The sequence below is a fragment of the Corvus kubaryi genome, unplaced genomic scaffold (genome assembly GCF_017639235.1).
Source record: "Corvus kubaryi isolate FWS band 111438036 unplaced genomic scaffold, C.kubaryi_AGA036_p1.0 37385, whole genome shotgun sequence".
In the NCBI taxonomy this organism is placed as follows: Eukaryota; Metazoa; Chordata; class Aves; order Passeriformes; family Corvidae; genus Corvus; species Corvus kubaryi.
In genome coordinates this window covers 16263647-16291276 of record NW_024581127.1, presented here as the reverse complement: position 1 = coordinate 16291276, position 27630 = coordinate 16263647, and the positions used below count along the sequence as shown (strand labels likewise).

At 46.1% G+C, this 27630-nt stretch overlaps 2 protein-coding genes across 12 annotated transcripts in view; one reads left to right on the top strand and one right to left on the bottom strand.

Annotated features, from left to right (window-relative positions):
- Positions 1-1389: 1389 nt before the first annotated feature.
- On the bottom strand, positions 1390-25938 carry ODF1 (outer dense fiber of sperm tails 1). 3 transcript variants are annotated; one of them, XM_042036116.1, is made up of 4 exons: positions 25866-25938; positions 3610-3817; positions 2023-2225; positions 1390-1835 (listed from the first exon to the last, which is right to left on the bottom strand). In XM_042036116.1, exons 2-4 carry the CDS (start codon positions 3754-3756, stop codon positions 1526-1528), a joined length of 660 nt encoding a protein of 219 aa, XP_041892050.1. In that variant the 5' UTR covers positions 3757-3817; positions 25866-25938; the 3' UTR covers positions 1390-1525. The 3 variants fall into 3 exon arrangements, with proteins under 3 accessions (XP_041892050.1, XP_041892049.1, XP_041892047.1); XM_042036115.1 differs by lacking the exon at positions 25866-25938 and adding an exon at positions 24920-25655; XM_042036113.1 differs by lacking the exon at positions 25866-25938 and adding an exon at positions 23371-24913.
- Positions 25675-27630, top strand: part of UBR5 (ubiquitin protein ligase E3 component n-recognin 5) — an 81368-nt gene continuing 79412 nt past the window's right edge. For 7 of the 9 annotated variants that reach the window (XM_042036108.1, XM_042036109.1, XM_042036107.1 and 4 more), the window contains exon 1: positions 25791-25922. In XM_042036108.1, coding sequence (XP_041892042.1) covers positions 25861-25922 — 62 coding nt within the window. In that variant the 5' untranslated portion in view covers positions 25791-25860. Of the gene's footprint in view, positions 25923-27630 lie in introns of all 9 variants that reach the window. The other 2 variants (XM_042036111.1, XM_042036103.1) reach the window with 2 other exon arrangements.

Sequence of the window (27630 nt, the reverse complement as noted above, 5' to 3'; positions counted from 1 at the left end):
ACCGCAGTTAAATTACCAAGCTGGTTATAGCCAAGCTAAACTGATTGTCAAGTGATCTGCTTGTGACATGTTTGACTGAAGGAGCTCCCACCCAGAGGAGAGGAGCAGGTGGTGATGGAGCTGAGGGCCTCCCCCAGCTGTGGTGGTCCCAGCCATGGACTCACTATTCTGTAATCTGTCCCCTCTGATTCACCGCCTCTGTAAGATGAAAGCAGACTGTGAAAGTGGGGTTGTCTGTTTGCAGGCTGTACATAAAGGACTGGCTTTGTTTTCTTTAGGCGTGTTTCCAGGGTGATATTCCCTGCTGCAGCAGAGAGTGGGAGCTCTTGGCACCAGGGACCCCTTGGCTGCACTGGGGCATATTGACCCAGTGGTGCAAGGGTCCTTTAGGGGCCAGGGTCCCCATGTGTGACAGCAACCAATCGCATTTCTCAGCCAGGCTAATGGCAGGGACAACACTACACTCTGAAGGGTTTCAAGTGTGCAGCATGCCTGCGCAGCACCGGCCCACAGGCTGCTCACCCTCTCCCCTGGCAGCTTAGGGAACATCAGATTCTGTGCCAGCACAACCTAAAATATTGAGTTCCCTGTTTCCCTGTTAGGAAAGTCGGCTGCAGGGGAGTGCATCACATGAAGAGGTGGCAACCTTCTTCCCTCCAGCCCTAGGGGCTTATGAAGCCTGAACCAGGTGGTGCTCCCTGGGAAGATGCTGGCCCGGGTGGCTGGTAAATGCAGGCACCAGGTATGTTGTTGTGTCACGCCTTTTTGCAGTGGGAGGTAATGCTACTTCCCATAGGAGTGCATACCCAAGTGCTGAGGCCAGGGCAGCAAAGTTAAAATTGCCTTCAAGAAATTATACTGACAATTCTCCCCCTCTCCCAACATGAAAAATGTTTTCTTATTATTTTGGGGCCATTGATTCAGCAGGAATGCTGTGATCCCCATCTCAGCTGGCAAGTGTCCTACCCTAATCCCAAACCTTCTAAATAAAAGCTCTCTGTCCTTCATCCACAGCTTTTCCCAACCAGGCAGTCTCTGCAAGAACCAAACCAAGGGAACAAAGAGTACAGCCTGATTTTTTTGAGAGAAGGCACCTTCTCTCAAGGTGTTTATCATCAAGATTTTCTTCCTAGAAATACCCTAGAGCTCAAATGAGAGAGGTTGGATTGAGAGAAGTGCCCTTACAGAAATGTGACTGATCATAAGTGGTGCCTCTCAGCCATTAAAATCCATGAGATTGTATGCCCTGAATCCACCACCTCTAGCCCTGCCTTCAGTACCCAGCAAGTGACCACAGCCATGTATGCCCAAAACCATCTTTGTGTTTTCCTGATGGCACATCCCTTTTTGCCCACCAAACCCCTTCAAAATGAGGCTCACACAATCTGGTCAGAGTGCTGTCTTCTTTTGTGGAAGAGGTAAGAGAGGCTGCTGACACACAGTTACTGGGACAGACCTAAATGTGATGGGGAGAAGGCATGAGGCAGAGGAATGACTGTGCCTGGCTTCAGCACCCTGCTGCAGCTCAGAAGTCGCAGAGATGAGGGCAGCACTTGGGTGCCGCTTCAATCTTCATGAGGCTGTTGGATTCCACAGAGTAGGTCACCTCGTCCTCGTCCACCCCGGGCGGCAGGCTGAATTCCTTCATGAATTTTCTGTAGTTACATGTCTTTCCCAGTGCGGTGTTGTGCTCCTCCTTGTGCTCCGCTGACACAGTCACCCTCCCGTCTCTCACAATCACAGAGACGTCACTGGGGTCAAAACCCTTCACATCGACCAAAGCCAAATGGCTTTGACTACGGCATGAGTTCAACATCATGCTAATTCTTCTCAGTCTGGAATTAAAACATGAGAACAATCTTTACCTTCCGTATCCCTTTCAATTTATTTCTCCAAAATGGCTATTTTGCTCCCATCCTGCTTCTCTGTTTCAACCTTTGCTCCCGATAGCAATGTCAAACCTCCCTTTATCCTACCCTAAAGGTTGCTGATGTCTGTAGAAAGCAGCCAGCTCTCTCTTACCTGTCCATTCGTCGCTCCATATCCAGCCTTGCAGCGAGGGCCCTTCTCCCCAAGCAGCGGCAGTCGGGCAGGTGCAGGCAGCAGCGGTGATGGGCCAGCCTGTGCAGGCGGCATGAACACAGCTTCTCACGGAGCAGATGCAGGCGCATGTCCAGCAGCCTCATCTGCCGCTGCATCTGCCTCAGGTTCTGCATGGTGTCTTCCTGAAAGTGACAGTGCGCTGACATTTTCACGCTGCAAGTGTGTCAGGGCAGGAGTAAACTCCAATGCCCTGAGAGTTTCATCTGGTGGTGAGCGTGGAGCAGAGCTGCAGGTGTTCCTGCAGCCTTCTAGCAGGCACCTTATGACATCACGGGTCCAGGACACCAGAGTTCTGCGGTCACCATGGGAACCACAGCCGGGTCCATGCACAACCGCAGCCCCTGCTGCAGTTCCCAGCCATGGACCAGGGGAGCCCATTGCAGAAGGACATGCTGGGGGCTGGACATGGCAGGGATATGTGCACAGTGGCCAGGCAGAAGAGCCATGGGCCATGGGGAGCTTGACTTGCATGCAGTTTCATACGCAATATTGCTTCAGCATATCTGCCTACAACTCCCCACAATGATACTGACCACCAGCTTCCATCCCATCACCTCTGACGAGTGCTGGAGCCCAAGACATGAAACATATTCCCTCAGACTGGCCTGTGACACAAGAGATAATCCCAGCCTCAGCAACACCAACACCCTTGTCTCTCAGGCATGTGCCCAGTGGCAAGCCAGATGATGTGTTGTTTTCCCAAGGTGAAATATGAATTTGGCCTATCAATAAATCAAAAGAGCCAGCTTATTTTGTATTGAATGGTAGTTTCATCCATTAAAAAAAATAAATTGCTTTTTGCTTTATTACTCATAAAAGGCATCACTTTTTTGGTCTGAAGACCAATCTTTTATTTAAAAGCTGAATTCAAAGGCTGGCAACAAGAGAAAGGGTCCTTCCTGTACGGAGTCTGTACACCTCTCTGATGGCACTACTTTGTCTTTAAAACTCTGACACTCTCTATTCTCTTCAGCTCTACACGAAAGAGTCCTTCAGGAGGTCTCTCTTGCCTGGTGAATCTGAACCCTTTATTTCCCTGAGAGGGTTTTGTTTGCCAAGCCCAGTCTGGAGAGATGAGGTCTGGAGCAGATCACCTGAACTGAGCATTGAGCATAATCTTCCCTCTGGTACACAAGTAGGGACTGCAGGATCCACTACAAAGCAAAGATGCTGAACATAAGGGTGCGTATCAAAACAGAATTTCTGCAGGGAAAGCAACAGCTCAAAATAATTTGACACTAAACCTTCCTGGCACATGAAACTGGGGGTTGAGGATTTTTCATGTGTCCCACAGGAGTGTGAGGAGAGTCTACAGGCAGGGGGGCCCGTAGGTTACTGCCTCCTTTGGGATGCATCTTTATAGAAAGGGATGTGAACTTTTCCCCGCACACATGGTCATCCAGGGAGATTGTCCCCAAAACAGGAGAGCATCAGCATGGTCTGTGAGCAGAATACTGAGCAGAGGGACCTGCATGCAAAATAACCTTGGAGGGCATCACCACATACCGTACGTAGGATAAATAGGTTTGCGTGGACACAAATCAACCAAGCAGGTACTTGCCAAGCTCTGCTCTCCTCCGCTGCCCCCTTTCCCATTCCATCATCACAGGCAGAAGCACAGTATCCAGCAATGCTCTTGCTGTGCATTGCCATGCCTTGGGAACAGTGTGTGCTTTGCCTTGTCTTACTGTGTCCCAAAACCTCCCAGGAAATCCTGCAGTAGGATGAAACACCGTGTCAGCAAGTGCCCACTATGGAATTAATTAATCCAGTGGTGGCAACACCGGTTTACAGAGACTTCCCAAAACACCCCTGTGTGGAGCTGCTCATCCCCAGGGGCACTCTCACACCAACCACATATCTGCACTTAGGTTTACAATCAGTGTTTAAAAAGCATAAAAGTCTATCTGCAGGCAGGATGTTTTTGTAATGCTCCGAAAAATGGGCTGTAGTTATTAAAACAATGGAAATATAGAGCTCTGAAAGTAATTTGTAGCCTTGTTTCCCATTACTACAGCAGCTAAGCAATAATTATATGCTGGTAAAGAGCTTTTTTCATGCTTCTGTTGCTGTTTTTAGTTACCCCCACACACTTTAAACTTTTGGTCTTCTGCTGCAAATTGTTCACTTTGCACTTATAAGAGGTGGATGGGTAGCCAGACTAGACAACTCAATTATTTTTCTTCTTATATTTTATGAAATTTCTATAAAGATCTGCATGGCGATCATCCTCAGTGTGACTTCCTAGGGGCTGAGCAGAAGTGGGCACCTGCTGTGGCTGACAAGTGACTCTCTTGATTGCATGTACGTGGAAACAGCTTTGGAAGGTGGTTGCTGCCTCTTTCTACCACTTAGCACTGTTTGCAGATTACAGCAGCTGAGTATTACAAATTTCAGCATTCTCAGCCATACATGATCATTTCCAGTAGTGCCCCCACAGTCTGTGGATGTCATTTTTAGGAAAGGGGACCTCAAAAGCATTCAGAGAAGGACTGATCTGTCTCTCTTGGCAAACGAGGATGGGTTGCTTGGTATCCCTTTCCACGCTTTCACTCCCTTTGGGTGCTGGTACCACACAGAAACCCATGCACTTAATAGTTCTAAGGAGTCAGATCCCACCTCAGGCTGGTACATGAAAACCAACAAATGTTAACAATAAAAATCCCTTAATTACAGCGATTTCTGAAAATATGCAACTCTGTAATAAAGGGTTGGGCTCCTGGCTCACAAGAAGCTATGTGATTTACAGAAACAGCTCACTCCTGAGGCAGGCTGATCTACCGTGTGTTAAACAAGCATTTCTTGATAGGCTGCTTCCCACAGCCAGAGCCATGTCCTCCACTTCCTCCCCAACTCCCCTGCATCACCGTGCTGTCCTGGGCTGCACCAGCCCCAGATGGGAGTGGGATGGATGGCTGTGGTAGGACATGAGAATCAGGCTGGGAAACGTCACCCACTATGAGTAATGGTGCTGGTGCCTCTGGGATGTATCAGGAAGAGTTTTGTGCTGCAGGAAGGTGAGCTGCTCCGTAATTATTTCCTGTGAGCTGCGGAAGAGCTTGCCTGCCCTTCAGGGCATGGATGGGTAATTACGGGCCCACACTGGAGGAATAATCAGCCTCGTGCATGTGACTTGGCCAATGTCACCACTGTAGAGCTGGTGATTCTGAGACACAGGGAAGTGGCACTCACATTTCTGTAGGTCTGCCTAGCTGGCCCCACTTGAAAGGGGCACCAAACACTTCTTAGAATGTAGATGGATGGATAAGAATTGTTTTGAGTACAGATTGACTCCACCTTGAAGGTGTGGTCTGTCATTTCAAGAACCAACTCAGCTCTGTTTCCCTAGGGGAAGGAGGGACTTCTGTCACACAGTGTGTTACTGTACCTGCTGATGGGGTAGTTCCAGTACTCCCTCTGGTACAGAGGATCTCTTAGTGTTTCTCCTTCACTGCAAGTCAGCTGGTGCTGTAAATGCAATGTGGAGCTGCTGGTGGTATGCTGAGACGTGGATGCTGCATGTTACTGGGACATGGAGAATCAGCAGGCTAACACCGCTGTGGTATGATGAAGGCTTCAGCTTAAGCAGGTCTCTGCTCAGTGAAGCCAAGGTGAATTTTGACTTCTGCTAAGACCAGGCAATGAAACATGTTTGAAGTGAGTCCACTACTAAGCCTAACTTGCAAGTTCTGTTTTGAAATTGTCTTTACTTAGGTTAGTCATAGGTTATAGGTCATAGGTTAGTAAGCACAGGCTCAGAAGTGATGTTCTTCCTACAGCTTTTTGTACGACCTGATAGAACCTATCAGATGGCCAGTTTGAATATGGACAATTCTTTAAGCCACTTAAAATTGTGACCGTCTCTGTGATACACACTTAAGAATAGACAAACCCCCCACAGCTCTCTCTCATTTCCGGTGCTGGGACAGGTGGCCGCGGGCCCCGTGCCAGGCCGGGCCGGGCCACGGCCGTCCTGGAGCCGATGGACCTGCTCCATCCGTGGGACACCCCCCCCTCCCCACTGCCTTGCTGTGGGAAGCGGGAGCGGCTGGGCTCTCCCCACTCTCCAGTTCGATAAGCCACATTCCAGCTGTAAGGCCGAGGTGAGATTAACCCTTTTATTGCTCTGAAGAGCTGAAAACCTGAGGGGAGAGAAAGAGGAGATGCTTAAACCTGAAATTCCGTTGTGAAGCTATGATATATCAGAGTACCCGTTGTAATTTCATAAAGATATGGGGGGTGGAGTGTTCAACTCGTAAGCAAAAGCACCTGCGCTGAGATAGGCAGATGCTGACGCAGCTGTAATTTAATGAGAAGTTTGGACAGGGAGAGATGGACCAGATGAGGACTTTTGCTCCAAATGGAAAAGGAGAAAACCTCAGTTCCTAGAGATGCTCCCAGAGATAGTCCTAACGATGAAGATGAGGAAGACCCTTTGCTCCCAGGGAAGGAGAAGGGCCTCTGTTCTTAGAGATGAAATGCTCCCAGAGATGGGTGAAGAGAACTTTTGTTTCTGAACGGCTCAACCTTAAAATTGCACCCCAAAAACCTTCAAGAGTGGACCCTCGAAAGCAGTTGTGGGAAAAGCGGCAAGTCGGGGGAAGGGACTCACATGGGGAGCAGAGAGACTCCTCTTCCTAAATGGACTGAACAGAGTTATTTGGAAGTGGGCGGCTGTCTCGTTGTGATAATCATTTCATAGCACGAGCAAGAAGAGACTTCTCCTTCTAAATGGACTGAGCAAGATTATGGAAGTGGTAAACAGACTGGACATCTTAAGGGTTGTCTTTTTATATTGTCAGTGGGAGAAGGGAGGAAGGTGGGGGAGGAGAAGAGTTCTGAAGGTGTGGTATAATTTTTTTTCCTTCTTTTAGGTCTGTTAATAAACTTCTTTATATTCTTTCAAAGTTGGTGCCTGCTTTGCGTTTCTCCTAATTCTTATCTCACAGAAGGTAAACAGTAATGAGTATTTTGGACCAAACCACTACACCATGGAATAGGAAATCCTCCTGTTTCATGTCTGCTGCAGTCCTGGGGAGTCTGCACAGCCAGCTCTGACCTGGCATGAGGAGGATGAAGGAGTGCATGTGCTACAGCATCCATGTCTGATCCAGCCCTTGTCAGTCTCACAGGTTGTCTTGAACCCACTCCCACAGTGACCTCAAACAACATCTCAACACAGACAAGTCAAACACAGTATAGTTCTTTGGCTCCTTAAGCATCCCTGGCTGTCAAGGTCTTCCTGATACCCATGAAGCTGGGAAGCTCCTAAAATGTAAAAGCAGAATAGAGATGGAAACTGGAAGATGTCCTTCATTGCTTACTGTCAGGTGTGACTGTCTCCCCTTGTCCACAGTGTGGAGCCAGGGACCTCTTCGCTCAGAGTCCACTGAGTCCACAGAGTCCACTGAATTGTCAGGGGAGTCCACAGAGATGGACTTGAAGATACTACATATGATTTGAAACTCAAAAAAAAGCCCCTAAAAAAACCCCCAAAAACACCCCCCAAAGCCCCACCAAACAAAAAACCAACCCTAAACCTCCAGAATCCCAAAATCTAACTCCCAGGGCTGGAAGCACTGCTGTCTTCTTTCCCCTTTCAAACACAATGCCTGAATTAACCATTATTTCAAGGTTTCTCATGGTCTCTTTAGAGCAAGAACAGATCAAGTTCAGCAACTACAGATCAACTCAGAGTGTGGTCAACGTATTTTCAGACCTAGCAGGTTTTGACAGTGTCTGAAGCACTGATTTATAGGTATCAGCCAGAATCTCTTAACACCCCAGTCGCCTTCTTAAGTGGGGTGTGAGAATATGACTTTAAGCTGAGACTGAACTAACCCTGAGACAGAAAGACACGTGTTGTTTAACTGAGAGTGCAACTGCATACAGAGCACTGCAGCCACACACTGCACCAGGTAACCATGCTCAAACGGATAATAATGATCATTTTCTCCTCTTCTAATTTCCATATGGAATGGAAGTAATTAGCCATGTAACTGTGCACCTATGTGTCCAGCCAAGTATCGCTGAAAGGCTTGGAGCAGACCCAGGGTGCCAGGCTGCAGCTCAGCCTCCTGCTCCTTGGAGTGGCATTGACTTCCCATATAAACCTGTGGAATTAACTCCTGGGGATGGATTGCCAACACACTGTTTATGTAAATGAGACATCCTTTGATATTCTCTTGGTTTCACCAACATACTTAATACTCTTTAACCTTCATAGAAAAAATATTCATGTTACATCAATAACTGCTTTTTATATCTTTCTTCAAGGAATTGTTTCTCCACTTGAAATTCATAATGGAGCAATTTAATTCCTTCAATGCAAATTTAAATAATTCATCAAATATTTTGCACTGATTCCTCAAGCTGCTGCTCAGACACACTGATACTACGTCAGCTTTAAAAGAGTTGTCTTTTCCTTGTTTTCCTAGCGCTGCTCTAACATGTCTTCCTGCCAAATAATGTTCCTTCATTATCCTGGGCTCTCTCCCACTCCTGCTCTCCCACTGGCACATAGTGGTGACGATCTGAGAGGCAGGACCATATTTTCTTACACCTAAGTGAATAAATGTCCTTCTTCCTAACAAGGTCTGGTCTAAACAGGCCAGGTGGAAGAAAAGGAATGGTACCTTTCCCTTTCACAGCAAACTAGTTAATAAATTCCTGACCTGCCCATAGTATTATTCACTCTAGTTCGGCATGTTTGAATGTAATTAAAGTAGTGACAGGTCTTTCCCCAGCATACTTCAGGGCACTATGGTACCAGCATTGTTGCTAAAGATGCTTTATCCCATGTGTACACAGGATCTTGACCAAAACATCCTGTAGCACCATGCTGTGGAGAGCAAAAGCCCGTGTTGTGCCTGTCATGGAATGTCAGTGGTGCTAATTCACGTGAGGGCCTGGCCTGGCTCAGCCACCCCTGCCATTGCTCCTGCACTGGTGAGGCAGTGCAGACTGCCTGGGCTTGCAGCAGCTGCTTGCCATCCTGCATGTTTGGAGTGGGTAATGCTATGGGAGAGCTCCTCACTCCCTCCATCAAGCCAGTCGCTCTTCCCAAAGGTAGTATCTGAAAGCTGCTGCAATGCTTGAAGAGAGTAGCCTGCTGATAAATTGAAAGTTTTTTGTCTCTGTCACAACCAGAGTCATTTCCAGGACTTCACATCACCTTTCTGTAGCAAAACCAGGAGGACTGCAGCAGTTTTCAGGCCCTAAAGCTGCTCTGAAAATCCCCTTGCTTCAGCTTTTGTTTTCAGCCAACATTACTGTATTCTACTGTTCCCATTTAGTACAAATAGCTCAGCTAACTGAGCACCCAGAAGAGATGTAAATTGTGGAGTAGCTGAAAATGATCATTATTTGTGCTTTCCAGTTCTCAGGTGGATGAACAAGATAGGTGGTATTAGCCAACTGTGCACAATGCCCCAGGTACAAAAAAACCCCCATGTGAGAACAAGGGCCAAGAGCCACTGGTGCCTGTGCAGTTCAGGGTGTAAGGTATCTGCTGGGTCTTGTTCTTCCACTGTAGGTACCTTGTCCACCCAAGTGCAAACAAAATGTTATTTGCTACAAAAATGTGCATTCTATGTCATTAGTTAATAGTCTTACATCTGCTTCTGTCCAGGAGAGTCCTCTACAGATGAAATTCAGCTTTGCTGCAGTAGAAATCAATGTGCTAGTGCAGTATGAGAGAGCTCTCTTTTAACAAGAACTCTTTCATTTCTTCAACATCCATGTTCTCTTCAACAGAAAATAGCTTGCATGTGCCTTTTGTTTTCTCTTCTAAAGGATGAAGGTAAGGCTTACCCACTTGTCAGAGATGTGTCCAGCCTACTTGAGCAGTAAGAGAAGACCTCTACATTTCTATCAGTGCACTGCAGAAAGTACTTCCCCAAAAGATGGTATTGGCAGTTGGCGCTGCTGCCCTGGAAGGTGACCCTGAGCATCCAACAGGATGTGAATAAGAATTCCCTTTGTGGCAGGTGTGTTGGACGTTTTGTAGCATCACTGAGTGCAGGAGGAGACTGGTCCATCAGTAGAGATCACTGGACTCCTTGAGACTTTTGCAAGAATGGTTAGAACTGTGTGAGATGTCACATTTTCTTGGGAAAGTTGATTATTTCACACTTCCTTTCATTCTAAATTTGGAACATAATAGAAATATCAAAATTAAGCTTATTGAAGTCCTTTGTTTACATCCTACTGTTTGGACGTTTTATGGGATTCATATAAAATCTAAAAGGATTAAAAGTGCTTGATAATGCTGCAAAGTTTCAGTAAATCAGTGATTTTGTGAAACATTTCCGCTCCTGTCTGTTCTGCTAGGAAGACAAAAAAATTGTCAGTTTTAATAAGAAATGAGTTACCAATTAAATTTATGCTGCTCATCAACATCAGCTGTACACTCCAGGCTACTAGCAGTGCCATCCTTTGGCAGTCAGGTCCCACCACCAGCCTCCCATCATTTCTGTGACAGCTTTTCTCCATACAGATGGAACAAGGCATGAGCTCTAATGATGACAAGAAAATACCAATCCTAATTTTGCCCTCCTTTTCATTCTTCCCTGTTTAAAGGAGGATGAGCAGTTCTTGTTTGCACTGTGGATCTCCCTGGAAAGGTGCAGCAACAGCAGTGGCCCAGAAGAATTAGCTGTGAGCTTACAGGTCCTAGCTCATGGCACTCAGCATGGTGAAACAGGTGTGCCAGCCTTACTTTCTTCAGTAAGTCTATCCTAGGGTCTCACAGGTTTTATCTACAGTGTCCTCGGAGCAGAGGTAAATAAGGCTGGTGGCTAAAATCGAAGGGCTTCTATTGTCTTGTTCCTGCAGTGGTTTAGGGCCACTCACACGGATGTGAACATCTGCCTGGACATGCCACTCTACAAGAGATGTTTCACCACTTAAATATTATGAAATAAGAAGTTCCTCAATGTACTAATTTTTCTTTTATTCTATTTTTTTCTCTTTTCAATTGCTGGTTTCCAGTTTGGGGAACACCTGGAGATTACCCAAGGTTTGTTTGAATCAATTTTAAGCCTCTGTCAGTAATTATAAAATAAAATAGTTTAAGAAGAAAAAATGGAAAAATTATTTTTTGAGAGAAAAAATTAATTAGCCTTGGAGCTTGGTGTCCTCTCCCAAGAAACTTGTGAAGTATCTCTTACAATGTGGGAACAGCAATTTGACTGTACTATAAAACAGACTGGAAAAATGCACAAATCAGACTGACAGGTAGTTCCAGTCAGCAGTGATTACAAAAACTCCAGATCACAGCATGAGCCCTCTCTAACCACATCCAGGGGGTTCTATTTTTGAAAGGGATCAAAGACCTGACAAAAACGTCCACACCATCTTCATTTTAGAAGAATTATGAATCACTCTGTATGTCACCGTGTAAAATTTCAGTTCTTTCCTTCCTCCTTTGGCAACACTGTTAGGGTGTGAGACAGGGTCAGACAGTAACTACCTGTATGACTGAGGAGTTTAAAGTTAAGCCTGTGCTTTGATGAACCGCAACAATCACACCATATTTCAGAAGCATTGATCTCTGAGATGGCCCAGACGCTTTGCACCTCCCAGGCTCAGGTCTGTGAGGGCTGCCGCTTTGGAAGAGGCAATTGCCTGTGCACAAGGATGTTGTGGTGATGAGCAAGGCTTAGGTTTGCTCTGGAATCTTGCCTCTAACAGTCCTGCCTGTGCTGGATACTTTGGGGAAGACCCCTTCTCATTTCCTTCTGGAGATACGGTGCCATTGTATATCCTGATGTGAGGAGCCCAGTGGACACCATGGGCTGCATGGGGCTGTGCCTACTGGCTTGGGGTTACTACGTCACCTTTTCCTTTGTGTCACACCTGCATTTGAACTTGCCTTTCCTGTTTCTCCTCACTACTCAGCTGCCCTGTATCTGAGCAAGACCTGCCCAGGTCCTGTCTGCTCTGCATCAGTCTTAGGCCCGTGGCTGTGGCAAGCACAGGGATGTAGTGACACATTGACTTGTGTGGCTGAGGAGATGATTCATGGGAGGAGCACATCCTTGCTTTGGGGCAACTGTGCCTACCAAAGGGGCAGGATGGACAGCTGCAAGAGGCGCCTGCTTCAGTCATCCAGCACCATGTGGAACCTGCAAGTCTCCCAGCATCCCATCTGGGGTGGCTCTGCCTTCAGAGCAGGGAAAGCAGATGGATACCCAGCTGCAGTCAGCAGGCACCTTGATGGGCTTCATTCTCTTTAAACCTCTTCAAACCTACAGCAAACCCATCCCCTCTAAATTTTCTCTGCAGTCAACAAAGGAGAGAGGTGCTGCTAGGACGTGGCTACTCCTATCAGCAACTATACAGCTGAGTTCATTGGGTCCCTGTTTCTCCTCACTTGCCATAAGGAAGGTGAAGGGAACTCGCTCAGGTGTGGACATCACCGCTGTAAGAGCATGCGATGTGGGTGCTGCTTTCTCAGTCACAAAGTGTGTAATCTGAGTGTCTTGGATGTGATCTTACTCCAGCAACACCACTGGAAGTGCTTTCTGTGCATGCACATAATCCTTTCTGAAGTGCAGAAAAAACTTCTTTGAACTAAGAAAGCTCCAGATGTTGCTATAGCTCTTGCATATTTCCTTGCTCCAGAAACTAAAGGCTTTTCTTTAAATTAACAGCTGAGTTCCTGCCTTTACAGACTGTTTTGGAGCCCTCCCTCCCACAGCAACTCACATGGACACAGCTCAGAAAGGCTGCTAGAAGTGCAGAGCTAGTCTAAACCTGTCACGAATATCCAGTGCTGATTCCATATATTAATTATATGTTGTGTAAAAAAGGATTTCCTAAGAGGTTTGGGGTTTTTTAAGTTAAACTGAAGATCTGGATCTTTTCATGTGTCAACAGACTAGATAAACCAGAATGGAAAATCCTGTAAAAGCCATACTTCATGTATCAGTATTGCATACCAGCATCACACCTCTGGAGTGTCTTCTTTGTTATGGAGTGAACCGCATCTTTATAAAAGGAATCTTTCTTTAAAGGAGTATCCTCAGGTTTAACATGTATTTCATATTTCTCTTAATTTATTGCTTATCTTTGAAGGACCAGGAGATCCCCTTGTCCACCTTCTGAGTGCTAATGGCTTTTAGCATGATGGGTCATTTTACCAGGTGGGGAGGGAGAGTGCAGAATGAATGATGTAACAAGGACGGGTGATGGCAAGCAGGAGTTTGTTGGTGACACACCTTCAGGGGGTTCCCACACAAAGGGAATTTCACAGACTAGAAATTTCACAGCTCTGTTCGTTGTGCTCACAGCAGCCATTCCTCCATCACTGTACCTCACATTGCCCATTTTTGCAAAAAGTTACCAAGGAAGCGTGTAGACAAGCAATCCTAGCAACCCCTGATAGACATTGCTTGTCTTAATCCCAGCCATGAGCTGCACTGATAGATGACTTCATGATGAAAGAAAAACATGGTCCCTGGTGATTCCCCAATCTTTCACCTACCAGTTTCCTCATAGAAATGGGCTTAAATGGTTAAACTATGAAGTAGCCATACAAAAGAAATCAAGTGTTAAAAGGATTAAGATATCATCATTAAGATATCATAATTACAACTACTTGGTACAGAAATTGGGGTTTTAACATATGCACGCTGACATTGTGGACCGGCAGTTGTAACATTTTTGATTGATGCACCTCAACTTTCTGAAGCATCCCCATGCAGAGAACCCACCTGAGGTGGCAGCACACCTGCAGGAAATCACTGCTGGCAAAACCACCCTGTGGCTCAGTGCAAAAGAGAAGAGACCCCCATGGCTGTGCCTGCAGAGGGCTAGTCCAGCTTACAGTTTACCTTATTGAAATCTCAGCATGAGCAAGGTTACAGCTCACAGAAGCAAAGATCTTTGCTAAGAACCTAATTAAGATGAGTGCAGTCTGGGCAGACCTTGCCTGGACACAGAAGTCAGGGCTTCAGCATTACTGTGGACAGGACCTTAGTGTTAAGTCTTCAGGGATGGCTCTGGGAACAGCTTACAGTCCCCTGAAGCTGCACTGATTTAAAATGAGCTGTAAGGCATTTCCTGGTGTTGCATTTATAGAAATCAATGTGTACTACAATTTTACACCCCTGTTTTTAGGAAATGCCCAGGCTGGCAGGTGGTGACAACTCTCTTATAGGTGCCTGCACTTCAAAACTTTGCCAGAGCACTGTAGAGGTTTCCTAGCAACTTCCTTCCATAGCCTTTGTGCTCAATTCTGTTGTTTGCCATCATAAAACAGTGTTTCTGCCCATTAAAACCAGTTTAGTTCTTTTAAGCTGGCCAGGCATTGGCAGTACAGCAGCAGTGTCTGATTTATATCCATTTCAGCTTTTTATCCTTATATCCTTTTCCTCCAAAACTAACAAAACCTGAACCAATAGAGGTGGGTTTCATGCTTTTTTTTTACTAACCAGACCATCAGCCCATGGCTTAAATTGTTGAGCAATATGAAAACTCCAAATTTAAAATAGAAAATACAAATATAAAAACAAATATACACAGCAGCAATGTATTCTGTGATCTCTGCATCTCTTACATAGCTCTTCTGGCATATTGAAACCAACAGATGTTGATCATGTGCTTTGGACAACTCTTTCCAAATATGTGAAAGACATTAAATTTTTGAGCCAAAAATGCTCTTAAGAACAAGCAAAACCAAAGTTGCTAAACTGAGCTAACCCTTGGGTGCATGCATGTGTATCCAGTTTAAAAACGGCCGTAGGTCTCAAGCCTGTAAATTTACCAATAGCATCCAGGTTTGAACATATTGAAGTGTTTATTCAGTATTGTGTACTGGCTGAGACAAGCAGCTTCTGACAGGCAGCTTGAAATGACACCTTTAACTAGAAAGAAAGTGAGGAAGCATTTTGGTGAGTGGAGAAAACTTTAAAGGGTTTGGGTGTAAGATGGTGCAAGAGAGAAACCCAGATTACCTGTGTGTCCTGGAGCAGCACTGAGACATTGTTTGTGACTGAAGTAACTCACTACAGAAATACATATTGTTGGTATTTTCCTTGGAACCTGCACTGCTCTGTGAGATCTCTCATAGAGAGCCATGAACAACTATGCATGATTCTATGAACTGAAGTGCAGGAGGAAATGTGGATTCAAGTCCCCCCATACTGCAACCAGACTCCTTCCTGCCCTCACCATGATCCATCCCTGCCTGATGCTGAACAAATCCCATACTCACAGGGCCTGGCATCCCACACGGGCATGACTGAGGCACAAACCCAGCCCTTCCAAAACTGCCCAATGTGAACTCTCTCCCTCTTTTCCCAGGCTTGGCTGCCACTATTTTAACCCAGCATCAGGCACCTCCATTAGAGATCAGCTGCACTTACATCCTTGTGCATGTTGGGGATTTGCCTGCTCTTGCCATTTGCCAAACTTTACTGCTATAAAACACTGGATTTCTTGCTCAGCACTAGTGCTTGCACCAATATGGCTATGTCAGCTGTTGGCATCAGTTGCAGAGATCAGGGCAAATTTCCAGAGCAGATCAGACCTTGGATTTCTATCAAAACCCATCTGTTCCTGGCTGAGAGTTATTAACACCACCTTATAGCTGGGTGGGATAATGAGCTATTGAATCCACAAATTAGCACAACATGGAGTTCTTTTAATAGCTTTCCTCTACAGAAAGTCAAGGCTGCTAGTGCATCTTGTGTACACCAGCCAGCCCAGCAAGCTTGAGGACTTATAGCTGACAGTGTAATTTTTTTTTTTTTTAAGTGTTACTGCACTGCTGACATTTGAAAAGCAATTTAATACTTCTCCCATGACAGTCACTTCAAATATTCTGGAAACAACCCTTATGAAACCACAGATGACAGTTAGAACACTTGTCTTTTCTGAGATGTCCAGGCCAGATTTGGGTACAGCTTGTGCTGGGCAGGACTGTGAGGTGAACAATGCAGCAAACACAGCTCCTCCATCCACCTAAATCCACTTGGCAATGGGGGTATGCAGGGGCTGAGCCTCACACCTCAGGCCCTGCCTCAGGAGCGTTGTAATTAAAGAGCACAAGGGCTGGAAGGAATTCACACAGAGCTGCTGCAGCAGCGCTCCCTCCACAGCGAGCTGCAGCACCAAGGGTTAACACTTTGCTGACTGCCTCACAAATCCGCATAATGCTTTGCTTTGGCAGCTCATTTGCATAATTTTAAATTACTCTTTTGTCTGGAAAATAAAATCTAAAACATAGCTTCAGACATAAGTGGTAGATACTAATGTTTCATATCCTAAGAAGGCTTGGTTATGTCTATTTGTCTGAACTCAACAACAGAGATTGTAAAAATAATTTTAACAGAGATGTTGTTTATTGCACAGCCTTGAGCCTTATTGACTACCTAAATAAGGTCTAATGCGCTCACCCACCCCTCACAGAGGAGATGAAGCTTGCCTACACTCGCTCCGACTCTCCAACTCTGCAGTGGGCTCTGCAGCTCCAGCGTCTGCCGGGGGAGGGGGGGTCCAGCCCGCCCCTCTCGTTTAACTGCAGAAACAATGCAGCAATTGGAGACTGAATCCCTGTCATCAGCACATCCTTACCGCGGATGGGCTTCCAGGCTGTAGCTGCGTACCCAGAGGTGCCGACACACTGGTATGAGCTCAGTGTCCCAGTGCCAGGAGGGATTCAGCTCAACAGAGGATGGATACCTACGTTTCCTCAGATGAATCACATTCCCAGCTCCATTGACTGCCATAACTAAGTCTCCACTGCCTAGTGTGGGAGATTAGACACCTAAATTCAGGTATCTGTTTTCTGGATCTGATTCCCACTCCAAATTCATCTGACAGCCTGTGAGGTGGTCTTTGTGGGCAGAGCCCCATACCTCTCAGTCATTCTTTCCCTCACCCTGGGAGACAGATACAAAGCATAGTGTCTTCTATTCTCAGTGATGTGTTTCAGTGTAGGAGAAGGGGCTATTAGCCTGCACTGGCACTTCAGTGTGTTTTAAATCATAGCTTATCAGAACAGCAGAATAAATACTAGGAAATAAGAAGCCAAGAGGATAAGTCACCTATCATTATGACTGAAGCCTATTTGAACTCCTGTCATACTATAAACTTCTTACATACTATAAACTTCTACACATTCCTCAAGCAAAAACCTGTAACTCGTGCACTAAAAATGAACAGCATTTCTAAATGGGACATCCCAAACTAACGTATTTGTGCTCTTGCCTCTGTAGTCTCAAAAGCCGGGTGACACAAGAAGACATCTCCCAGTGGACACCAGCTCCCCCCCAGCAGTGTGCTCAGCAGGCGTTCTGCCCAGAAGAGCAGCCAAGGGGCTCCCCTGCCAGCTGGAAGGCACGGTGACAGGGAACACTTCAGGCAAATTTAGCAGGGTCTAGGTAGGTTGTACAAGATGTACAGGAGGGAAAAGGCCAACTATAAGTACATAATTCTGAGTGATCAGATCTGTCAAATGCTAACAAGTTTCCACGTGGCTTGTTTAATACAGTTTTTCTTTTGCCCGGTGCTCATAACCCAAATTCAAACTTTGAAGTTCCTGCAAGTGATAATATACTGACTGCCCTCCTTCAGATTCTAGTGGCATTACAGTTTTCATGAAAATGTTTCAAAGATGACTTAGGGCCATATTTTTTCTCCTTTCCCATTTTGCAATATCTAAACCTTTTACTTGACACTTTAAAAAAAAATTAGACAAAGTAAACATACAGTATTAAACATTTAAGCCCCAATTAGTCTTAATTCACAGCAAGAGGCAAGTGAAACTACCTGTATGTTTAGTAAGCAGCAAGTAATTCTGAATTTGCAAATCTGCCTGCAGTTTCATGTCAACTACCTGCCTATCTACAGAAATACCTTCACCAACACATATGCAGGCATATACAACAGTGTTGCAATTGCTGTTATTCACAATAAAATGTTCACCCATCAGTTAACTGTGTCCCTTTCCTCTTAACTGCAACGGAAGAAAAACATTCCAGACTACTTATTCATATTTTCTTTCCTCCATTAGTTTCAGTGAAGCTAAATGTTAACTGCCAAAGCAGCTCCCAGCACAGTCTTCGTGTGCTGCATCTCCTATTGACCACTGTCTCCATTGCAATTTTTTTCTGCCTCTCAGGACTGAAGCTCCATCACCATAAAAATCCTATTTCGTGGGACTCCCAGATGTTAGAGCTGCCTCTCTTCACATGAATCTAACATCTACTTTTTTGACATTTAATCACTTCCATGGTTGGTTGCAAGACTCACTGCAACTGTGTTCTCATCTAGGGAAGACACTATAGGGACATGGAACAACAGTAAAAAACAGCCATCCTGTTCTATGCGAATGCCCTTAGTGATTGAAAGGGGAAAAACAAAGAAGAAAAAAACCTCACATGATTTTTAGCAGAAGGTGCAATCTTCCCTGGAAGCAAAACCCATCATTTAAAGGGAATGGGCTGTGTTTGACACTTTGCCTGTACCTCCTGATGGGAACCTCCGACTGCTGAAACATGGAAGAGATATTTCAGAAGGGATGGTGGATTTGTAGCCTCTATGTACACTCATTTTGCACAGGCCAAATTTCTCCTGAACAGCCACTGCTTATGAGCCACTTCTCAAATGACACAGCCTCTGGTTTGCTTAAAGTGCCAGCTGTAAATGGGAGGCTGCTTTGGAGCTATTTCACAAGCAGCTCAGTTTTCTCTCAGTGTGCCTGTGCTATTGTTCAAATCAGCAGCTTGGGCTAGAAACTCATCTTCCTCTCACCATCTTCTGTTTGATGTTGTGGAGCAGCCTGAGAACACACAACTCCTTTGGGGTGAAACCAAATGGAAAACTCCACTCCCAAAGTGCATCATTATCTCTGGGGAAGCTACAGATGTTCAGTCCATGAGGAACAGCTAGAGCTGGCCAACAAAACCACCCTCAAAAGGGGGATGGCTGGGCACTTGGCACCCCGCTGCTTTTTGCTACACTGGACTTCTCTGGAAATGTTTAAATTTTACTATTTTTTTCAAGGGGAATTAAAACCCAAGAACTATCTACCATTTCTTCCTATATTATAAACAGCCATCCATGACAAATGGCTATTTCATGACAGAGAAACAGCAGCTAAAAAGTAGGCTGAAAGTATATATGCTGAAAGGTAAATCCTGGCCCCACTGGAGTCCATGGAATAATTCACTTGCTTTTGACCTGGAAGGTCTCCACTCCTTTCCCTGCCAGAAAAAAATTTACTCTGCAATAATTTCAGAAGGCAGTACATGAATCAAGGGCACACAGAACTGTTGCTGGGAATGCATTTCACCTGCACATTTTATAAAGGTGATTTTTTTTTCAAAACTGCCACTTTTGAAGGTAAATAAGGTTAAGACAAGAGTAGCTAACCCAATCAAATGGAACTAATAGGAAAATAAAAAAACCTTTTCTTGTCCTAGTTAATCACCTGGACTCCCTTGACTGCGTGCAGACAGGTAAGAAGAAGGCAATTCCACAGGGAACCCAGACAACCCCCTAGGAATGTATACCCACCTTCAAGGTTGCTAAAGTTCAAACAAATTCTGTCTTTCCTTACCAGGAACTTACAGGAAGCTGCTCTGATACAAAAGAGCACAACTCTGTTTTACAGCTGCCTGCACAGGAACACCTGCCTGGGTGACACAAAGTCTCAGAGATACACCCACCACGTACACTGTGCATGCCAGCTCTGCCCATGCCACCTTACAGGGACAGTCACACAAGCGGCTGCCCACAGCCTCTGCTTCCTTGGCTCCTGCACAGCACCCAGGACGCCTGGTGAGTGCCTCTTGTCATGCTCAGCTGCATTCATCAGGGGACAGGTCTGGTCTACACATAAAAAAGTGATCATGTAAACTTTGTGGTGGTGCCTGGACAAGAAAAGGTGTCCTGGATGTGCAGTCAGAAGGAGCAGATGCTCAGAAGTGTCTCTGTGGGAGCTGGAAGAGAAAGATGCAAGTAAGAAGCAATGGTGAGGAGCAATGTCAAGTGAGTGTCAAAATCTCAGTCTACCAGGTACTGGTGGATCTACAAACTACACCGAACACTTGGCAGAGACCTCACTTTGATCCCACTCATGTTGTGCCAACACCCCTAAACAGAGAAGGCAAACTACTGTAAAGAAAGGAGAAACAGATCATAGATTCCTTGAATTATTTGGGTTGGAAGGTACATGAAAGATCATCTAGTTCCAACCTCCCTGCCACGGGCAAAGACACCTTCCACTAGACCAGGCTACTCAAAGCCCCATCCAGCCTGGCCTTCAACACTTCCGGGGATGGGGCATCCACATCTCTGGGCAGCCTGCTCCAGTGCATCACCACCTTCACACTGAATAATTTCTTCTTTATCGCTCATCTATATCTGCCCTCTTCTAGTGTAAAACCATTACAATGTGCCTTTGTAGTAAGTCCCTCTCCAGCTTTCTTATAGGCTAAATTCCTTGCAGAATCCTAATTTCTATCCCTGGAATCCCTCACTGCAAAGATGAGAGAGGAAATGCAGAGTACATCAGAAAAGGGAAGAGAAGGGAGATCAGGCACCTGCAGTATTGCCTGATTTTAAACAAATGTACTTAGTCCAGTAGCAAGTGTTGTATCTGCAGGCTGTGTCAAAGCTCACCATAATCACTTCTGAGTATCTGAGTCTCAGCCAAATTTTGACACAAATTTCTGATCTCAGAGGTCTTTGTTAGTTTAACTGACCCAAGCATTGGAGAGGCAGCAGGAGAACCACCTACTACTGCAGCTAGGGGAAAGAAAAAGATCAAAGCAGAGTTTAACTTTTTTTTTAGTTGCTGAAGAATCCACAGGGTAGAGAGAAATGTGTGCACTATTAGACACTGAAGAACTCACTGTAAGAAAAGTTCTGTGGAAAATAAGTTTTCATCAGCTCTGAACCTTACTAAGCTACCTGCTCTTTTGTGGCCTTAAGCAATACTTCATAATATAAAACAACACCAGCATCATTTTGTGCAAAGACAAATGATTTTTCTGTTACAGTGACCTCTTTACTTGATAGCCAGGTGTAAGTCAGAAAATAAGAAGACTATAAACACTCAGTATCTGACATCAAGATGAAATTTCAGCTGTCATGAAATTTCAGCAATGTATAAAAAAAATCAGTCTATGACAACTTGGGCCATGAGCATGACAAAACATTGCCCAGGACAGCAGAAAGCAAATGGCTGGCAGTGCAGTCCTCAGATGGAATTGTCTGATTTCTAGTGTTAACTTGCAAACTATGCAACTTGTGTTGCAAAACACAAGGATGTAGTTTAAAAGCCTGAGGTTCCCAGCCCCCAAGAAACCACTCAGACACTGTACCTAGACAGAGGGAGGGGAAGAGGCAGTGAGGGACCTGCATTGCTTCAGTTTGTGGCACAAGATGATGGAAACCTTGCCATGTACTTGCTACTCATTATAGGAACATCTTTTCAGCCTTGGGAACAATCTAGAAACTGCAGTTTTCTGCACAGCATTCTTGCCTGACATTTCCAGGAATGCTGGCCTCATTTCTTCCAGAGCAAAATACAATCTTATGGTGCCAGCCTGATGTCATCTCGGTTGACATCTGGAGTTAACAGCCTGGAAAGTGCCCTCTGGAGCTCTCCTTCACTGCCTGAAGCCTTTACTTCTACTCAGGGCCTTCTCCCTGGCTTCTGCATGTCCCATCAGCGGCAAACAGTGCTGCCTGTGGTACACCTGCTGGCATCTGCTCCCACTGTTTACAGAGCAAAGTCCCTTGCAGTCCTCTTACTCCAATCCTCCCATCTTTAGCAGGGCCCCTCCCTTCAGAACTAACAGAATTCTGTGTAATCCACCAGGCTTGCAGTTGCCGAGTAGCAAGCAGTTGGGAATAAACTTCTCCCACTGCATATTATTCAGAAGCTTTTTCTGATGTTAAAGTTCCTGACCCACTGGAACTGAACATTTGTGGAGCAGGAAGCTGGATAAAACGACCTCCAGAGATTCTTACCAAACTATGTGCTTCTACCAGTCCGAAGACTTCAGGAAACACTGACTCTCATCAAAACTCAATTTCAGACATGACAGCAATGATCCCACAGGAGTTATTTTCTATGGTATTCCTAAGCTGACAAAACTCTTGCATGGAAAATATACCAGCAAGAAACTTGTTCTGCTGGTTGGGTGTTGGTGTATTTACAGTTGCACCTTCATAAAGAAGCTGCTCCTTTACCTGTAGACCTGAAAAAAGCACTATCTACACATGGAGGAGCTGTGCAATGTAGACAGCCAAATTCTTAGGCCAAGACATACAATGTTGACTTAAAGATACATTTTGTAAAGAAGAAAAATCTGGTTTGGTTCTTAAGGGGTTTTTTCATGACTTGGCAAGTATGAATTTTAAAATACCACTTCAGTATTGGATGCTGCCATCCAACAGATTGGGGCAATTGAGATGACTTTGGAAAAATCTTCTATTGTGAAGTTCTTAAAAAATACAAGTTGTAAGAATGAGCAGTCCTGCAAGCAGAAAGCAATTCTAATTGAAGTCAAATTCAGATAATCAAAGGGCCATCAAGCTGTAACCCCCACAATTATCTTCTAAGAACTGCATCAGTTCTTAGAACTGGCTGGCCAGCCAAGGCAGGCATTCAATGGTAATGCAAAAGTCAAGCAGTAAGATGCAGCCTCACATCCCTGAGCTGGAATTTCTTCCATATTCCAAACTTGTCTCAGAATAATATTGTCAGTTGAGCACTTGGCCTTGTGTCCTCTCACCTATGCTTAGTTGCCATTTTAGACAGCAGAGTAAACTCCTCGTGTGAACAAGAACTGACATTTGCACTACTCAAGTTTATTCTGGCTCTGAGCACAAGTTCCAGTGGAATCCATTTAAAATTTTTTTAAATTTTTGCTCATGCTGAGTGTTTGCATTGGCAAAGCCATGAGCAATGGCTAAAACGGGGCTTTAGACACAATGTAAATAAAGCTACAGCAAAGGATTGCTTGGAAATGGCCAGCAGCAGACCACTGAGGCCTAACAGATGTGCCCCCCTTTAGGGCTTTCCTAGCTCCTTTCCTGTATCTAACAGGTTTCCATAACCCATTAACTTTTAAAGGCTGTGTGTTAATGGTGGAAGGAAAAGAGTAATGGAAATCTCTTCTTTATGCCCACCCCCTTAGAGAATTCCAATGAACAAGTCGAAGCATTTGGAAATGTAAATGCTTTGGAGAACTACAACTTGAACAGAAAAGCAAACATAAATATCAGAAACTTCCCAAAACCTACCAAAAATTCTTGTCAATATTCCCAAGGGCTCTGCAGGAATTCACGTGACCCATCTTCCTACTGTTCAATGGAAAAGAGGAATGAGTGACAAAGGGAAATATTCCTTTTTTTGTCTAGGAAAAAAATTAAATTGAGAAGCAAGGCTTTTCAGGTGGTTATCAAAACACAAAAGTGATTCTGATAAAATAACTGAGGTCAAGACAGCTCATAAGAGTCTCTCTTTGTGATAAACACCACAAATATTTTCAGGGAAAGCATAAAGACTGTTGGAAAAAACAAAAAGGCAAAAAACCCTAACAAACTTAGGTACAATCAAACACAGAACTAAATCATCCATAAACTCTAAGCTCTATCCTAACAGGAAAAAAAAGCAAAAAGGTAAACATGGACCTACTAGTTTTTAAAAGCACAGCTACTGCACTGTCTCACTGCTAAACAGAACGAGTCCTATTCCATGCCTTGTGTATTTCCAGAAACCTGTTAGTATTTTCCTTCCAGGATAAGCTAAATTACTCATTTGTATTCTTGAAGGCATTTGAGTATCACTGCCGCTTGAGAACAGAACATATGGGGAAGCTTCATCTCAGAAAAAGAAATCTGGAATGCATCAACTGACTATTTCTTCTCTCTGTGAGATTTCCTCACGTTAATGACAGTTGGGAAAAAACCTTCACAGACTCCCCAAATCTTTGGGCAGCAAGCAGCTGCATCAGCCGATTCTTGGATTAGCTCCTCTCAGCTGTACTGGAGAAAGAGCCTAGGAAGAAAAGGGAGTGGAAGATGGGAAGTTGCAAAGTTCCTTATGGTCTGAAGGTAGGGGAACAAACTGAGATTTTTGCAGTTTATGAATATACAGACTCAGAAATTAATTCTAACTCATTGAACTAGATTCTAGATGGTTTTTGGTAGCAATATCATGTGATTACCATCATTCCTCACATGCTAAAATATTCCAAGTCAGTTTTCCAAATTTCTGATTTCCTGAAAACAAGCAAGAGCAGGCTGCAAAAGCAGCAAATTCCAGTTTAAAAAAAAAAAACAACACCAAAATTAAAGCTTGGTACAATCCCTGCTAAAGTGTTTAGTTTCTATAGAAACAAATGGCTGTTTTATTGACTTTGCTACTCAACCTTCGGTACATTGAGATGTTAATTTGTTAAAAACAGCTCCATTGGCAAGGTGTGATCTCTTGGAACAGCTCAGCTGAATCCCGTCCAGAGGGAAGGCATGCAAGGCCAGCGGCACCGAGAGTTTCACAGCGTGGTAGCTTTTTATTCAATATACCACAAACCTAGTGGTTAGTCTAGGAAAGAGAAGCCTGAAAAGGGACCGCATCAATAGATATAAAAATATTTTAAAGGAATGTGTCAAGAGGATGGTGCCAGACTGTTTGCTGGTACCTAGCGGTAGGACGAGGACTAAAGACCGTAAGCTGAAATACAAGTTCCACCTCAACATAAGGAAAAACTGCTTTACGCTGAGAGTGGCAAAGCACTGAACCAGGCTGCCCAGGGAACTCGCTCCCTTTCTGGAGGCATTCCAAACCCACCTGGACACGTTCCTGTGCCACCTCCTCCAGATGACCCTGCCTTGGCAGAGGGGCTGGACTGGATGATCTCCAGAGGTCCCTTCCAACCCTTACGATTCTGTGAGCTTCCCTGAAAAATGGTGAAAAATCCCGGCTGCTGCAGGAAGGACTGACCAGAAATGCAACTGGAAAAGACAAGAGCCAGCACCGGCCGTGAAAAGCGGGTGCCGAGGGGCGCTGGGTTTGAAGCACCTGCGGGCATCGGGGGAAATCCGTGCTCTCCCCACAAGACACCCCTGGGGAACAGCACAGAGGCCTCACACATCCACACCCTCGCTTCCTCCCCGGAGCCGCCCCAGCCAAGGGGAAGCGACTCCGCTCCCACCCCGCTCCCGCCCAGCGCCTCAGGGGCAGCCGCGCGCGCCGCCCGCCGGGAAGCCGCACTGGGGCGGGGGGGGAAGGGAGAGTGGGGGGGAGGCACGTGGTGCTTTACGTCCCGCTGGCGCAATGACGTCATCGCGCCCCGCCGCGAGGGCGACGCACCGGGCCAATCGGCGGCGCGCTTAGTGGCAGGGGAGGGAGCCGCGCGCGCCAGTCAGCACGAGGCTTGCACGCGCGCCGCCGCGCGCGCCGGTCAAGCCCCGCCCCTTCCCTGTCGCGGCGCACGGAGGGCGGGGGAGGGGGGAGGGAGAAGGGCCCGCTGGAAGCCAAGATGGCGGCGCGTGCGTGAGCGCGGCGCGGGCCCAGCTCCGAGCGCCGCCGTTGCGGCCGTTCCGCCCCGCCCCGCGCCCGCAGCGCCGCGGCCGCCGAGAGCCCGAGACTCCGCCGGGCGGCCGCGAACCACCCGGGGGGAGGGACGGAGGCCGAGAGCCCCCTCCCCCGCCGCCCCCATTGTGTGCCCGGCCCCCGCCCGCCCGCCTCCCGCCGCCGCCGCCGCCGCCGAGGGGGCACCGGCGCGGAACATGACCTCGATCCACTTCGTGGTGCACCCGCTGCCGGGCACCGAGGACCAGCTCAACGACCGGTGAGGGGAGGGGCCCCCCGGGGGCGAGGGGAGGGGCCCCGGGGCAGCAGGGCCGGCCCGACCCCCCCGCCGGGCCGCGGTTCCGCCGGGTCCCGAGGCGTCCCGCTCCGAGAGGCCTCTCCCGGCGGCCGCCGCCGCCAGCTTCGCCCCGCGCGAGGCTGGGGGGCCCCGACCTTCGCCGCGGGCCCGGCGGGGGCTCCGGCCGGCCAGGGAAATCCCGGCGTCCGACCGAGGAAAGGGGTTCCCGGGGATCTTTGGCCGAGGAAGTGGGTTCCCGGGGATCCCTGGCGGAGGAGCGAGAACGTGCCCATATTAATCAGGGATGGAGCGAGGCAGACAATGCGGGTGGGGGATCGCGGTGTGTGAGAGAATGACGGGAGCGGGGATAAAGGCGGCAGCGCTGTCACACGCAGCGCCGGTGTGCGTGCTGCCTTCCCCTCCTCACGCACCGGGTGTTAGATACAAAAGGAGGCCCGATCTCCAAATCACTGATGGTGTGCAGCTTGGCTGAGATGGGGATGACAGCTGCCAGCCTGGAAACCACGCAGCTAACTTTATGTAGGATTGGGGGAGAGAAATTGCAGGATGGGGAGAAACTGGAGTGCTTGGGAGAAAATGAATCCGCGAACCAAATTTTCTTCACTGCTTGACGTGTATTTGACAGCTCTGTGTGGCTGTCAATTATTTCTTCTGTAGCAATTGCTAATGGTACGTGTAATGGCTTGCAAATTTTACTTCTGCTCTTTTACATAGGAATTATTAAAAACCTGTAACTTCATCTTTAATTTCTCACCAATTTATGCGTGAATAAATCGTGATCTTTAATCATCACTGGATAGAAACCTAAAGTCTTTTTGCACTAAAGATAAATGTTATTTAATGATTCTAAACAATATTTAAATATTTGTAAGTCTTAAAAAGCATGAGCTCTTGGTTATAATCCCTCGTTTTGGTACTACCAGGTTTCAGAGTAGGTCAGGGTCCAACTCAGTTCACTGTTGTCTGTAGTTAGGTCACTTTTCCTAGACGGGTCTTTGCTCTGGCATTTTTAAGATGCTTCTTAAAACAGGAGAGGTTTTGAGAGTGTATGATGAGGAAAGTAGGTTGTTTTAAAGACAGAATTTCTGCCTAACTGCATTATCCATATCCTTACACAGGGAAAAGAAAAGATAAAAGAGGTCCAAAACCTGTGTATTTTTTTCCTTTGATAATACGTTTTACGGAATCCTGCTTCCTGGGAGGCCTAGCCATTACTACAGGATTGATTTGCTTTCTCCATAAGTACTACATTCAAATTTGGCATGGACTGTCTTCCTTTAGAGTGACAAGCTGAGAGATGATGCTGTACTAGGAGTTCTTCCACTTACTGCTTGCACTTATTTGGAGTAAGATCTAGGGCTTTGAACTTGAAGGGACCCCGGTGGGTTTTCTTTTTCTTTTCTTTTTATGTTGATAGGCCCTTGGAAAACATTTAGCATGTAATTATCACACTTTGCTCCAAGTGAGAGAGCTCATCTGTTTTTTCTTTAATGGTACCTGTTCTGTTGACATATTGATATAAAATACGAGTCCCCTTCAGTCTTCATAATGCTTTCTTGTTGTTTTTTTTTTTAATTTTTTCCCTTCTTACCACAGCAGCATCTCTTACAACTACTATTTGATACAGGAAGCTTCAAAATGTGCAGTAATTAATTTATGGAGAAAGCTG